Genomic DNA, 15,851 nt, shown 5'->3' on the forward strand with positions numbered 1-15,851 from the left:
CATTGTCACGAGCTCTAAATGACTGTAGCCTTAACACATACTTGAGGACTTGCTTGTTCCTCCTACTTGGCAATAAAAGTGAAAAACCGAAATGCTATATACGAGGAGATGTTGCCCACCTGATTAAAACTGTATGTCGGTGGAAGTGCTTTCCAAAAAATGCAAAACTTGTGAGGAAGTTCTATATACGATGTGTTGGACTTCTGGTCAAGTGTGAATCATTTGACATTCTTAAACAGCTTGTTCTCAGTACCTTTATTCTTTGTGTATCTGAGACAACAGGTAACATCAGTGATCGTGAAACATCAAAATATAAAACATCAAAGGCATACCTTTGCCATTGCATTGAGACTGGGAATTTGAGAATTATTGATGAGTATCTGGAGAATTGTCAGGAGACTGAAATACTCAGTGATGAAAATGAAAAGAACTATAGTGAGCCACTGTCAGGATGGCTAAATGACATTGTGCAAGAAGCAGAAACTGCAAGTCTAGAACAAGGGGAACAGCCAAACCCTTACTTCTGTCCAGATTTTTCTCATAAACTAGTTCACCTTCTGAAGTATTTTCCTATTTGGACATCTGTGATGCAACCAGTTTTTAAATCACCAAATAAAACAGCCTCTTCTGCATCAGTTGAGGGAGATTTTGGCCTTTTGAAGAACTCCATTCTTCAGCATATTCAAACTCCAATGCGAGTTGACAAATTTGTTGCATTGCATTTAAGTGCTCTGTGTGGGCGCTCAAAAATGGCAGCTGCTGTACATGTCACAGAAAGTAACAGTTTAGTAACATTGCAAAAGGAAGAGGTCATCGATGAATCTGCCATAGACAAACATGGGCAGCAGGAAAAAAGTAATGAAAAAGAAGTTGTTAGTGAACACATAAAGAAACTGACAGACACTCTCCTGCCTCTTCAACAATTTATGAAAGAAACAAGTGTTTTAGAAAGTAGGAACACGGAACAGAGTGTGGTAGAGCTTAGGGAAGAAGAATGTTGGCGGGGTAAAACCAACTCTCAATTGAAAATTGTACATACTCCCATAGCACAAAATGAAGGTGATAACAAATCGTTGAAGTCCAAGGATTTACTTTCCGCACTGAACATACCTTTCAAGAAGAGACCAACATATTTAACGCCGTATCCAAATATATGTCAAATAATTGATGATCCTTGTTCACGAAAACTTTTAGGTATCCTGCGCAATGGGAATCTCTTGAACACCATTAATATAAATAATAACGTGTATAAGGTCAATAATACTTGCCCATTTGACTCTTTGCTTCATAGTTTGTCAACCATGTTTGTTGATTATGACTCATACAGAAACTTCATAACTAACTCAGAAAACCCATTTTTGGGTGTTGTTAAGTATTTTGTGGAATTTGGGGCAAATCAAAACATGTACAGAAAGAGAGCTCAGTTGATACAGGAAAATTACACAAGCCACACACTTCTAGGTGGAATTACGAGTTTGGATGCAGAAGATTACATTGGCCATACAGTAGAATTGTTTTTAAAAGACATCCCCAGTTCAACAGAAATATCTACATGTCAAAATGTCACATGTAAAAACAACAAAGAACGATGCAATATCTTTTGGCCAATCAACACTAATGATGTAAAACATGGTTTTGAGCGTGCTATGCAAATTTCATCTAAGGTCATTAATAAACCATGTACACCCAACTGCAGCCAACGTACTACGATTATCTACAAACCAGGACCACATCTTATAATAGAGCCACGTGTTGGTTTACCGAGAAAGCAACGAATCTCTGAATTCCCCACTCAAGTGATCATATCAGATATACGTTATACATTAGGAGCCATTATAATGCATGTTCAAGGAAACCACTACATTTCATATTGTAGAAGAAAGGACAGTTGTTGGGAAGTTTACGACGACATGAGCTACTCTGTAAAAACGGTAGACCCACATAAACTATGTGGAAATGCAGAAGTTGTAATATATGTTAAAATGTAGCTTTTCCTGTTTACAGGTATAACAAATGAGTAAAGACAATCGCTCTTTAAAGAGTAGCTAAACTTTTAAGCAAGTTTACCTCTATTGTCTCCTCGGGCCTTGTTGTTATGACATTACTTAGTCCTGCAGCAGTACAGCGCTCCTGACCGCTGCATCGCACTCTGTCTCCCCAATGTCCACCAGATATTTCCTCTTGCTGGTGACTACATATGGAGTCACCCAAGATTGCACCAGAACTGATCAGAGCCTTCCTTTCCTTATTGCGAATCAGATTTCACAGGAAAAGGAAGCCTCCGATTGGGGCTGATGCCATCTTGGGTGACTACACATGTAGACACTTGCCAGAGAAAATATTGGGTGGATGTCAGGGAGACAGAGCAGGTGTGAATGGCAAGAACCATGGCTGATACCACAGTGTAGGAACACAAAACTGGCAGGACTAAGGTAAGTTAGAATGAGGGTGGGGAAGCCAATTGATTTAAACTGGTTTGAAAGTTTAGCTATTCTTTAAAACACTTCTTGTAAAGCTAAGGCTGGGGGTCAGGGGGGTTTCATTCAGCTCCTCTGTCAAAAATAAGAGGCTGAATACAACAAAACAAAGACTTTTGCTTCCCCGATAACTTGAATAAGGATACAAGCCTTCTGAACTGCTCGTACTAGAAATGTTAAGGCTGCTTTAAAATAGGGGGGTAAAAAAAAGGCTGCATGTAGGAAAAAAAAAAGTGCTAATATTTTGAGCACTAGCAGTTCAGTAAGTTACTGTCCCCGTTCCAGCAAACAAGGAAGCAAACTATTATATTTGGTTCTGTCCAGCCTCTCCTTTGGACAGAGAAGCTGAATATAACTATACGATGTCCTTGTGAACTCAGCCTACGCTAAGTGCATTTACAGACCATTTTCATATACTATAACTGAAACCAAACTAGATTTCAAAATTAGTTATATGTCAAAAGCAATAAGTAAAAAAAAAAAAAAAAAGAGGACTATCTGTTAATTCTCAAAGAGTAACTAAACTTTTCTATTTCATAAGTGGGCAGGGAGGGGGCATATATATTTACTTCTATATAGATGCAGGGTCTACAGATTCTGAAAGTGCCCCCAAGTTACACCGCCAACCATCCTCCGGATTTTTATTTCTTCAGCCGACTGGCTTAATCAGCCTGACTGACAAAAGGGAGAAAAGGGGAGAGCAATGTGACCGTGGTCCTAATTGGCTGGTTGCTGTTAGAGCTAGCAGCCAGCCAATCAGGAGTTTGGCCACAGTGCTAGCCATGCCCGTGATATCATGCAGATCATGGAAGAAAAGGAAATCTAGTGGACAGCTGTGGAAATTGTAAGGGGAAATTTGAAGGCACTTACAAGAGTCTTTAGACTCTGCATATAAATACAGTGCAGGTTAGTATGCAAATCTCAGTGGCTTTCACTGCCACACTGTACCAACCAAGAAGAAACAAAAAAATGTAAATTTGCATGGATTTCTACAGACAATACATGTAATACAAGTAATAACCCTCACATACCCCCATGTTAAGCAATAATGCCCCCAAAGTCAGTAATGTTGCCTTCGTTTTGCTCTCCTGTGTGTCCTGAGTCCCACTCCTCACCACCTGCTGCACAGCAATATGGCTTACATGGCAGCAGGAGCGAGTGGCTGCATGGAGCTCATCACCTACAGGAGGGCTGCTGCTGTCTGATCCGACATCTGCAGTCTGGGTCCGGACGCTTAGGAGGCAGTGACACACAGCAGCGCTTGCCAAGCTCCTCACAGGCTGAGCACAGCTACAGCCTCTACTAGGAGCTAAGCCGGCCTCAGAGGAGCGTCCCGACCGCCACACACTTCTTTCTATCCAAAGACTGTTCCTCCATTCCTAAGTAGGGTTTTTGTATGAGTGGAGAAAAACTATAAGGGAAATGGAGATAAATTTATTCAAATATGTTTAATCATAGGATACCAATAATAATTTACAATACATATTCACGAAAGATGTAGGCTGTATCTAAAGAATAGAAGGACTGAAAATTCCCATGAGTGCCAAATAACTCAAACAAAGGAAAGAAGAAGAAGAACAGTAACGCCCCGGTGTTGGGGCGATAGTGTTCTTTCTTTTGTTTGAGTTACTTTGCACTCATGGGAATTTTCAGTCCTTCTCTTCTTTAGATACAGCCTACATCTTTCGTGAATATGTATTGTAAATTATTATTGGTATTCTATGAGATTAAACATTTGAATAAAATTATATCTAGTCACATTAGTAATTTTCTTTGTTTTTTGTATAATTCAAACACCGATAACTCAGGAACTTCGTCTAGATGTTAAAATGTACATGTTATATTTATATTACAGGGATTTACAGTCCTAAACTTTCAGGTTTTCACTGTTTAAATATCTATTTCTGTAAGGTATTACTTTTACTTGTGTTTTTGTACTAATAAGATTTATTTTTTTGATAATTAAATTGATTAAAAATGAGACCACATGAGGAGTTTTTGTTTAGTCTATGTACAGGCTTTTTTAACCCCTTGACGACCGCCCATTGACTTTTGCCAACGGGGCTAGCCGGGCCTTATTCATCCGCCATAGAGTTTTCACGTCGGGCGGGGAATGGCAGCCCCAGCTAGCCCCATCGGCAATCGCGGGATCCCAGCTGTCCTACTGTCAGCTGGGATCCCAACCCCCAAAAATTAAATATTTTAATATTTATTCCACACGGTAAACACCATAAAAAATAAAAAAAGCCATAATTTCTATTTTTTTCACTGTTTGAGTCACAAAAAAAGGCATAAAACGCGATTAAAAAATCGGATATACTCCAAAATGGTCCGAATAAGAACTACAACTCTTCCCGCAAAAAATGAGGCATCCCACAGCTCCGTAGTCAGACAAATAAAAGCGCTACGGGGCTGCGCATGCGGCGAGACCAAATCCTCTCCAATTATTTAAAAAAAAACATTTTACTTTTTAAAAGTAGTAAAAAGAAAAAAAATTACATAAATTTGGTTTCGGTGTGTCCGACCTGACACGGAGAATAAAGATATTCTGCTATTTTTACCGCACTGGAAACTAACTAAAAATAAAACTCAAAAAACATTAGCGTAATTAATTTTTTTTTAAATTTTGCCTCTCCTAAAAAATAAATAAAAGTTATACAAAACATTATATGCACTCCAAAGTGGTGCCAAGGAAAAATACAACTTGCTAGCTATGCAAAAAACAAGCCACCTGTACTTTGAAATTTGCCGATTTTTAAATGGATTCTGATAGATATTCGTTAGATCCGTTTGAGCAGCGGCGACTTCGACGGGGGCCAGTTGTGGGCAGCATCAGGACTTCACTGGCGATGTGTCGCGACGAGGAAGGGGGACAGTGTGCTGCGATGATTGCGAAGAGGCGAGCCTGTAGGCATCATGGGGGACGAGAATGACTGACTCGCTGACCGAACTTTCAGATTGTCCCACTCACTCACCACCTCCTCACTTCACTCTCTCTCTGTTGGTCTCCCCCAATTGGACCCCTCCTCTTCTCCATCTACACCTCAGGACCGCTGCTAAAACGGATCTAACGAATATCTATCAGAATCCATCCAAAAAACGGCAAATTTCAAATTAGGGGGGGCTAACCCGTACCTAACCCCCCACCTGACACCCCCAATATCTCGGGAACGAAAGGAGATCTAACGTTAATTTTTGCTGATCAAACGGGATCTAACGAATATCTATCAGAATCCATCCAAAAAACGACAAATTTCAAATTAGGGGGGGCTAACCCGTACCTAACCCCCCACCTGACACCCCCAATATTTCGGGAACAAAAGGAGATCTAACGTTAATTTTTGCTGATCAAACCAGATCTAACGAATATCTATCAGAATCCATCCAAAAAACGGCAAATTTCAAATTAGGGGGGGGCTAACCCGTACCTAACCCCCCACCTGACACCCCCAATATTTCGGGAACAAAAGGAGATCTAACGTTAATTTTTGCTGATCAAACAGGATCTAACGAATATCTATCAGAATCCATCCAAAAAACGACAAATTTCAAATTAGGGGGGGCTAACCCGTACCTAACCCCCCACCTGACACCCCCAATATCTCGGGAACGAAAGGAGATCTAACGTTAATTTTTGCTGATCAAACCGGATCTAACGAATATCTATCAGAATCCATCCAAAAAACGGCAAATTTCAAATTAGGGGGGGCTAACCCGTACCTAACCCCCCACCTGACACCCCCAATATTTCGGGAACGAAAGGAGATCTAACGTTAATTTTTGCTGATCAAACCGGATCTAACGAATATCTATCAGAATCCATCCAAAAAACGGTAAATTTCAAATTAGGGGGGGCTAACCCGTACCTAACCCCCCACCTGACACCCCCAATATCTCGGGAACGAAAGGAGATCTAACGTTAATTTTTGCTGATCAAACCGGATCTAACGAATATCTATCAGAATCCATCCAAAAAACGGCAAATTTCAAATTAGGGGGGGCTAACCCGTACCTAACCCCCCACCTGACACACCCAATATTTCGGGAACGAAAGGAGATCTAACGTTAATTTTTGCTGATCAAACCGGATCTAACGAATATCTATCAGAATCCATCCAAAAAACGGTAAATTTCAAATTAGGGGGGGCTAACCCGTACCTAACCCCCCACCTGACACCCCCAATATCTCGGGAACGAAAGGAGATCTAACGTTAATTTTTGCTGATCAAACGGGATCTAACGAATATCTATCAGAATCCATCCAAAAAACGGCAAATTTCAAATTAGGGGGGGCTAACCCGTACCTAACCCCCCACCTGACACCCCCAATATCTCGGGAACGAAAGGAGATCTAACGTTAATTTTTGCTGATCAAACCGGATCTAACGAATATCTATCAGAATCCATCCAAAAAACGGCAAATTTCAAATTAGGGGGGGCTAACCCGTACCTAACCCCCCACATTTCGGGAACGAAAGGAGATCTAACGTTAATTTTTGCTGATCAAACCGGATCTAACGAATATCTATCAGAATCCATCCAAAAAACGGTAAATTTCAAATTAGGGGGGGCTAACCCGTACCTAACCCCCCACCTGACACCCCCAATATCTCGGGAACGAAAGGAGATCTAACGTTAATTTTTGCTGATCAAACCGGATCTAACGAATATCTATCAGAATCCATCCAAAAAACGGCAAATTTCAAATTAGGGGGGGCTAACCCGTACCTAACCCCCCACCTGACACCCCCAATATCTCGGAAACGAAAGGAGATCTAACGTTAATTTTTGCTGATCAAACCGGATCTAACGAATATCTATCAGAATCCATCCAAAAAATGGCAAATTTCATAGTTGGGGGGGCTAGCTACGGGTTAGGCCCCCCTGGAAATGATCGTAAATATCTCATTTTGTAGGGGTGATCTAACACACAGGATAGGATTAGATACACGGCTCAGCAGTCAGTATCACACAGGATAGGATTAGATACAACTCAGCAGTCAGTATCACACAGGATAGGATTAGATACACAGCTCAGCAGACTGTATCACACAGGATAGGATTAGATACACGGCTCAGCAGACAGTATCACACAGGAGAGTATTAGATACATCGTCTCCGCCGCCTCTGCTCTGCTGTTCTCTTCCCTCCGGTTCTGCAGTGATTTTCCCGGTCTCGGCTTCGCTCTCACAGTCCGGAGCTCGGTGCACCTACCCCATCCACCGCACGGAGGCGGGGGCGGGGCCGGGGCCAGGAGGATTGTGGGAGATTAGCCCGGGGGCGGGTTGTGGGCGTCATGGGGGCGGGGCCGGATCGGTGCTCGGTATTGGGTCAGGGTCGGTGCTCGGTGCTGGAGCCGTCGTCCGCTCGGTATGATCTGTTTGCTGCTGGTGGCCGGACATGGCGCCCTCCTGGAGAGCCACATCAAGGTCTGCAGCGTCCTCTGCTCGGTGTCGCCCCCGGTGGCCAGGCCGTTTGATGTCGGGGCGGCGGTCACATTAGTTTTCCGGTGTAAAGTGCGGTGCGCCTGCTGGGACTTGTGGTTTAGCTGCGGACAAGCTGTAAATACGCAGCGAAATGTCCGAGGAAAAATCAGTGACGGAAATGGGGGCTGTAATGTGAGGCGCGGATCCCCGAGGTGACGGGTGGGGGCGCTGTTCAGCACGGCTGCGTCTGGTGTCCAGGGTGGGCAGGTGGTAGATGTCGGGGGTCCCGCAATCTGCAGCAGGACATGGTGAGGCAGTCGGACACGAGGCTGAAGTTGGGTTCTTATTCGGCAGTTTTTTCTTTTCTATTTTTTTATAGGTTTAACAACAAAAAATAATGACAATAATAACATACAATGCAGCGAGGCGCCCTGCTGTGAGGCCACCTAGAAACAGCTACACAAACTATCACACTGGCACCAAAGGGCGCTAGCGAAAGGGTTAAATGACTTTGGCCGCTGCTCTCAGATCACCTGTGAAAATGGGCTTTCTTGCCCACTTTGATGCCAATTCTGATGCCCAGAACCCATTTGGGCCAGGCTGGAGGGACCGGGGTTTGATGCCGGCATCACTATCTCTGTCTTGGTAGTGTGAGATCAGTGGCCCAATGTCATTTAACCCTTTCGTTAACGCCCTTTGGTGCCCACTTTTGTGCCAGTTTTATAATTTTTGTAGCTGTTTTTAATTGTACTCACATCAGGGCGCCTCGCTGCATTGTATGTTATTAGTGTGATGATTATTTTTTTGTCAATAAACCTATAAAATTCAGAAAATAAAAAAATTGCCGAATAAGAAACCAACTTCAGCTTCGTCGGACGGATGGACACCGCGGGGCTGCGATCATTCATGATTAGTGATACGTATGAGGGGCACAAGTCTCCTCACATCATTGCTAGCAAAAGACGCAAGGCAAGAAAAAAACAAAAATAAGTTACACACAGAAGCCACTACAGATCTGTCAGCGCCTCTGGCAGTGACCACTGCAGAAACTGGGTTACATCTATAAGGCTTGTTGTATCTCCTGGGTCTGACCGACAGGTTTCCTGGGATCAGAGGTTTTAATGGGTCCCATCCACAATCCTCCTGCGGGTCAGAGGGAAATGGTTAATTGTATGCGAGGTAAACCAGAATCAGTAATGTATGTACACATTGACTGCACCAGCAGAATAGTGAGTGCAGCTCTGGGGTATAATACAGGATGTCACTCAGGATCAGTAATGTATGTACACAGTGACTGCACCAGCAGAATAGTGAGTGCAGCTCTGGGGTATATACAGCATGTAACTCAGGATCAGTAATGTAATGTATGTACACAGTTACTGCACCAGCAGAATAGTGAGTGCAGCTCTGGAGTATAATACAGGAGGTAACCCAGGATCAGTAATGTAATGTATGTACACAGTGACTGCACCAGCAGAATAGTGAGTGCAGCTCTGGAGTATAATACAGGAGGTAACCCAGGATCAGTAATGTAATGTATGTACACAGTGACTGCACCAGCAGAATAGTGAGTGCAGCTCTGGGGTATAATACAGGATGTAACTCAGGATCAGTAATGTAATGTATGTACACAGTGACTGCACCAGCAGAATAGTGAGTGCAGTTCTGGGGTATAATACAGGATGTAACTCAGGATCAGTAATGTAATGTATGTACACAGTTACTGCACCAGCAGAATAGTGAGTGCAGCTCTGGAGTATAATACAGGAGGTAACCCAGGATCAGTAATGTAATGTATGTACACAGTGACTGCACCAGCAGAATAGTGAGTGCAGCTCTGGGGTGTTATACAGGATGTAACTCAGGATCAGTAATGTAATGTATGTACACAGTGACTGCACCAGCAGAATAGTGAGTGCAGCTCTGGAGTATAATATAGGATGTAACTCAGGATCAGTAATGTAATGTATGTACACAGTTACTGCACCAGCAGAATAGTGAGTGCAGCTCTGGAGTATAATACAGGAGGTAACCCAGGATCAGTAATGTAATGTATGTACACAGTGACTGCATCAGCAGAATAGTGAGTGCAGCTCTGGGGTGTTATACAGGATGTAACTCAGGATCAGTAATGTAATGTATGTACACAGTGACTGCACCAGCAGAATAGTGAGTGCAGCTCTGGAGTATAATACAGGAGGTAACCCAGGATCAGTAATGTAATGTATGTACACAGTGACTGCACCAGCAGAATAGTGAGTGCAGCTCTGGGGTGTTATACAGGATGTAACTCAGGATCAGTAATGTAATGTATGTGCACAGTGACTGCACCAGCAGAATAGTGAGTGCAGCTCTGGAGTATAATACAGGAGGTAACTCAGGATCAGTAGTGTATGTACACAGTGACTGTACCAGCAGAATAGTGAGTGCAGCTCTGGGGTGTTATACAGGATGTACCTCAGGATCAGTAATGTATGTACACAGTGACTGCACCAGAAGAATAGTGAGTGCAGCTCTGGAGTATAAGGCCGGGGTCACACTGGCGAGGAATACGGACGAGTGAGAGGCGTTAAAAGCACGCATTACACACGGACAAATTATTCTCTATGGGTTTGCTCCCAACAGCCGTATATTTCTCGAGCGTATTCTACGGTCCGTGCCAATCGCAGCATGCTGCGATTGTCAGCGTACTATGGCCGTAATACGCCAATGCAAGTCTATGGGTGCGCAAAAAATACGGATTACACACGGACCACACATGTGACTTGCGAGAAATACGCACCCGGTGTCTTTTAGAAAAGCCGGCAATTCAGTGCGCTATACAGTAAACTCACACTGACAGGTTTAACAAAGAAACGAAAGAATAGATATATACACATAGAATACATATATATATATATATACATACATGTCATTGTGACAAACATATATATATATTTATATTTCACAGAGTTCTTCATAGCAGAATAGCCGCTAATTAAATTGCCGGGTTCTATGAAATCATTCCCCAACCCGACATGAAATGACACATGGTTTACATTCAGTAAAGCATTTCATTTCATGTTTTTTAATATGTCCCTGACTAATAATTAGATGAGGGTTTGTGTGCAAAATTTGGGAGTTGTAGTTGTTATTTTAAGGGGTTAATTCGTTGTTAAAAATGCGTGGGCTTCCCATTGCCCTATAGTGGTGGCGAGTGGGTTAATCTAACAAAGGGTTAATGTCACCATTCGATTGAAAGATGACATTAACCCTTTGTTAGATTAACCCATTCGCCACCGCTACAGGGCAATGGGAAGCCCACGCATTTTTTAGCAATGAATTAACCCCTTAAAATAACAACTACAACTCCCAAATTTTGCACACAAACCCTCATCTAATTATTAGTCAGGGACATATAAAAAAACATGAAATGAAATGCTTTACTGAATGTAAACCATGTGTCATTTCATGTCGGGTTGGGGAATGATTTCATAGAAGCCGGCAATTTAATTAGCGGCTATTCTGCTATGAAGAACTCTGGGAAATATAAATATATATATGTTTGTCACAATGACATGTGTGTATATTGTCACGGGGTCCTTCTCTGGTATCACACAATCAACAGAGAAAGAGGAGAGTGAACAATTCCAAGACATTTATTTAGGCAAAAATATGAAAGGTCCATATTCAGTCCACCCCACAAAAGATAGATAGTCCAGAATCTGAATGCAGTTCAGTAACAGTATAACATGTCCAGGGAGATGAGTCCAAAATCCAGCTGACAGTGATAACATGTTCCATATATTCTTCTTTCTCTCCGAAGTCCTGTCTTCACACCATGCTCTGCACACAGCAACTGACTTGCCCAGCCCCTGTCCTCCCCAGCCCCCTCATTATGTCCAGGGAGAGTCAAACCGGTTTGGCGGTTTTCAGGCCTCCCAGACTTGACAAAAGGTGCCTGGGGGATTATGACACTACAGGGGGTCATCAAGAGTTATAGATAAAAGTCAGGCTGCAGACATACAAGGCATCAAGATTAACACTATGCAAATCAGTGAAATAGCAATATACACAAAATGATATCCATATAGCATATCACACCATCACATATATACACACACATGTATTCTATTTGTCTATATCTATTCTTTCGTTTGTGTTATAAAACCAGTCATAGGGCTCCATTATATGTCCATTTTGCAAGCCGGCGAGAAAATCTCAGCATACAGATTCCATACGGATGCTTACATGTGCAAAATACGCGACCACACCTTGCTTACAGATGACATACGGAGCACTATTTAAGGGTCATTCATCCGTATTACGCCTGTAAACTATGGACCGTATTTTGCGTCGGTTAGTGTGACCCCGGCCTTATAAAGGATGTATCTCAGGATCAGTAATGTAATGTATGTACACAGTGACTGCACCAGCACAATAGTGAGTGCAGCTCTGGGGTATAATACAGGATGTAATACAGGATCAGTAATGTATGTACACAGTGACTGCACCAGCAGAATAGTGAGTGCAGCTCTGGGGTATAATAAAGGATGTAACTCAGGATCAGTAATGTAATGTATGTACACAGTGACTGCACCAGCAGAATAGTGAGTGGAGCTCTGGGGTATAATACAGGATGTAACTCAGGATCAGTAATGTAATGTATGCACACAGTGACTGAACCAGCAGAATAGTGAGTGCAGCTCTGGGGTATAATACAGGATGTAACTCAGGATCAGTACTGTAGCGTATGTACACAGTGACTGCACCAGCAGAATAGTGAGTGCAGCTCTGGAGTATAATACAGGATGTAACTCAGGATCAGTAATGTAATGTATGTACACAGTGACTCCACCAGCAGAATAGTGAGTGGAGCTCTGGGGTATAATACAGGATGTAACTCAGGATCAGTAATGTAATGTATGTACACAGTGACTGCACCAGCAGAATAGTGAGTGCAGCTCTGGGGTATAATACAGGATGTAACTCAGGAACAGTAATGTAATGTATGTACACAGTGACTGCACCAGCAGAATAGTGAGTGCAGCTCTGGAGTATAATACAGGATGTAACTCAGGATCAGTAGTGTATGTACACAGTGACTGTGCCAGCAGAATAGTGAGTGCAGCTCTGGGGTATAATATCGGATAAGTAATATTTCTAATTGAAGAGAGTAGAATGTTGCACTGTGACTATAAATATGCAAACAGCCTCTTCAGAAAGATAGAGAACTAGAACTCTAGCATCATGTTTTGGATGTAGTAATAATAAAAGTCAAAATGGACCCTTTAAGGAGCCTTGTCACATGAATTAGGATAAGCGTCAAACCAGAGTCTCCATTTGCAGACACTTGATTTGGGGTGCAATGTTGCCCTTGTTTATGCAATGCAGGAGATCTGTGAAGGTTGGATAGTGACTTAGGATTGCGACTTCCAGTAGGTGGCACTAGAGCTCCTGCCCGCACGCTGTGTGGTGTAGAACGCCCCCATGTGGTCGGCTTCCTCTGATGCGTTGTAATATCTGGTATACTCTGTGCCTGTAATGTGACATTTAATTCGGTGAATACTACACAATGGTTTCTGTCTCTTTTGATCCCGTCTAGAATGATCAGAGCGGATTGTACAGTTTTCTGGAGGACGTTCCTAAGGCTCTGCTTCCCGGTGTGGGGGGGAAGAAGATTCTGGACTTCTGGTGGAAAGCTGTGAACACGTAAGATCATGATGGGGCGTCAGCATTGTTTGCTCAGGTTACATAGAGCGTTCTCAGCAGCACAGAGGAAGAGAGGAGGGCGATCACGATGTGAGAAGTGCATGCTGGGAGTTATACAGTGCAGAGAGCCAGGCACATATACACTGCAAGGGAACCTGCCCCTGATTTATGCTGTTCAGACCACGAATAGTGTGAATCCAGCCGGGCGTCACGGCCACAGCCGGGTATAGTCTTGAAAAATATAGTTAGAGCGGCCAACTGATGACCATAGCTGGAGAGCAGACAAGTCCGGCACTGCCACAGTCCTAGGTGATTGACAGGTGTTTCTGCATTGGCACACATCGGAGAGGCTTGTCAGTCATCCTTGGTGGGCGAAGAGGATTACCAGGCGGGTTGGTTTCGGCACCATAGCGTGAGTGGCAGACTCCCTCTATGGAGGGCGTCAGGACCCGCTAATCACAATGCCAAGATGTCAGATGATCACTACTGATATCAAATGTAAGGAACGTTTTATATTCTGCACTTTAACATTGTATCCTTTATTTCAGGAGGCAGCTCTTCAGCGAGGTTTACCTGGTGACGAACGCAGACAAGTACGAACCCCCACTGCAACAACTGTATCTTCTCAACATTTTCTTCCTGTAGTTTTCTAAATGTAAAGTGGAGATCCAGAGGAGTCACTGTGTACATACATTACATTACTGATCCTGAGTTACCTCCTGTATTATACACCAGAGCTGCACTCACTATTCTGCTGGTGCAGTCACTGTGTACATACATTACATTACTGATCCTGAGTTACCTCCTGTATTATACCCCAGAGCTGCACTCACTATTCTGCTGGTGCAGTCACTGTGTACATACATTACATTACTGATCCTGAGTTACCTCCTGTATTATACTCCAGAGCTGCACTCACTATTCTGCTGGTGCAGTCACTGTGTACATACATTACATTACTGATCCTGAGTTACATCCTGTATTATACCCCAGAGCTGCACTCACTATTCTGCTGGTGCAGTCACTGTGTACATACATTACATTACTGATCCTGAGTTACATCCTGTATTATACCCCAGAGCTGCACTCACTATTCTGCTGGTGCAGTCACTGTGTACATACATTACATTACTGATCCTGAGTTACATCCTGTATTATACCCCAGAGCTGCACTCACTATTCTGCTGGTGCAGTCACTGTGTACATACATTACATTACTGATCCTGAGTTACCTCCTGTATTATACCCCAGAGCTGCACTCACTATTCTGCTGGTGCAGTCACTGTGTACATACATTACATTACTGATCCTGAGTTACCTCCTGTATTATACCCCAGAGCTGCACTCACTATTCTGCTGGTGCAGTCACTGTGTACATACATTACATTACTGATCCTGAGTTACCTCCTGTATTATACCCCAGAGCTGCACTCACTATTCTGCTGGTGCAGTCACTGTGTACATACATTACATTACTGATCCTGAGTTACCTCCTGTATTATACCCCAGAGCTGCACTCACTATTCTGCTGGTGCAGTCACTGTGTACATACATTACATTACTGATCCTGAGTTACCTCCTGTATTATACTCCAGAGCTGCACTCACTATTCTGCTGGTGCAGTCACTGTGTACATACATTACATTACTGATCCTGAGTTACATCCTGTATTATACCCCAGAGCTGCACTCACTATTCTGCTGGTGCAGTCACTGTGTACATACATTACATTACTGATCCTGAGTTACATCCTGTATTATACCCCAGAGCTGCACTCACTATTCTGCTGGTGCAGTCACTGTGTACATACACTACTGATCCTGAGTTACATCCTGTATTATACTCCAGAGCTGCACTCACTATTCTGCTGGTGCAGTAACTGTGTACATACATTACATTACTGATCCTGAGTTACATGCTGTATATACCCCAGAGCTGCACTCACTATTCTGCTGGTGCAGTCACTGTGTACATACATTACATTACTGATCCTGAGTTACCTCCTGTATTATACCCCAGAGCTGCACTCACTATTCTGCTGGTGCAGTCACTGTGTACATACATTACATTACTGATCCTGAGTTACCTCCTGTATTATACCCCAGAGCTGCACTCACTATTCTGCTGGTGCAGTCACTGTGTACATACATTACATTACTGATCCTGAGTTACATACTGTATTATACTCCAGAGCTGCACTCACTATTCTGCTGGTGCAGTCACTGTGTACATACATTACATTACTGATCCTGAGTTA

General features: G+C 43.0%; 1 protein-coding gene across 1 annotated transcript in view; it reads left to right on the forward strand.

Moving 5' to 3' along the window:
* Positions 1-7,754: 7,754 nt before the first annotated feature.
* Positions 7,755-15,851, forward strand: part of LOC141097604 (uncharacterized) — a 59,134-nt gene continuing 51,037 nt past the window's right edge. Inside the window, exons 1-3 of the mRNA XM_073584858.1 lie at positions 7,755-7,906; positions 13,488-13,594; positions 14,143-14,187. Coding sequence (XP_073440959.1) covers positions 7,850-7,906; positions 13,488-13,594; positions 14,143-14,187 — 209 coding nt within the window. The 5' untranslated portion in view covers positions 7,755-7,849. The remainder of the gene's footprint in view (positions 7,907-13,487; positions 13,595-14,142; positions 14,188-15,851) is intronic.

This window comes from Dendrobates tinctorius, unplaced genomic scaffold (assembly GCF_039654945.1).
Source record: "Dendrobates tinctorius isolate UK_male_01 unplaced genomic scaffold, ASM3965494v1 ptg000086l, whole genome shotgun sequence".
NCBI lineage: Eukaryota > Metazoa > Chordata > Amphibia > Anura > Dendrobatidae > Dendrobates > Dendrobates tinctorius.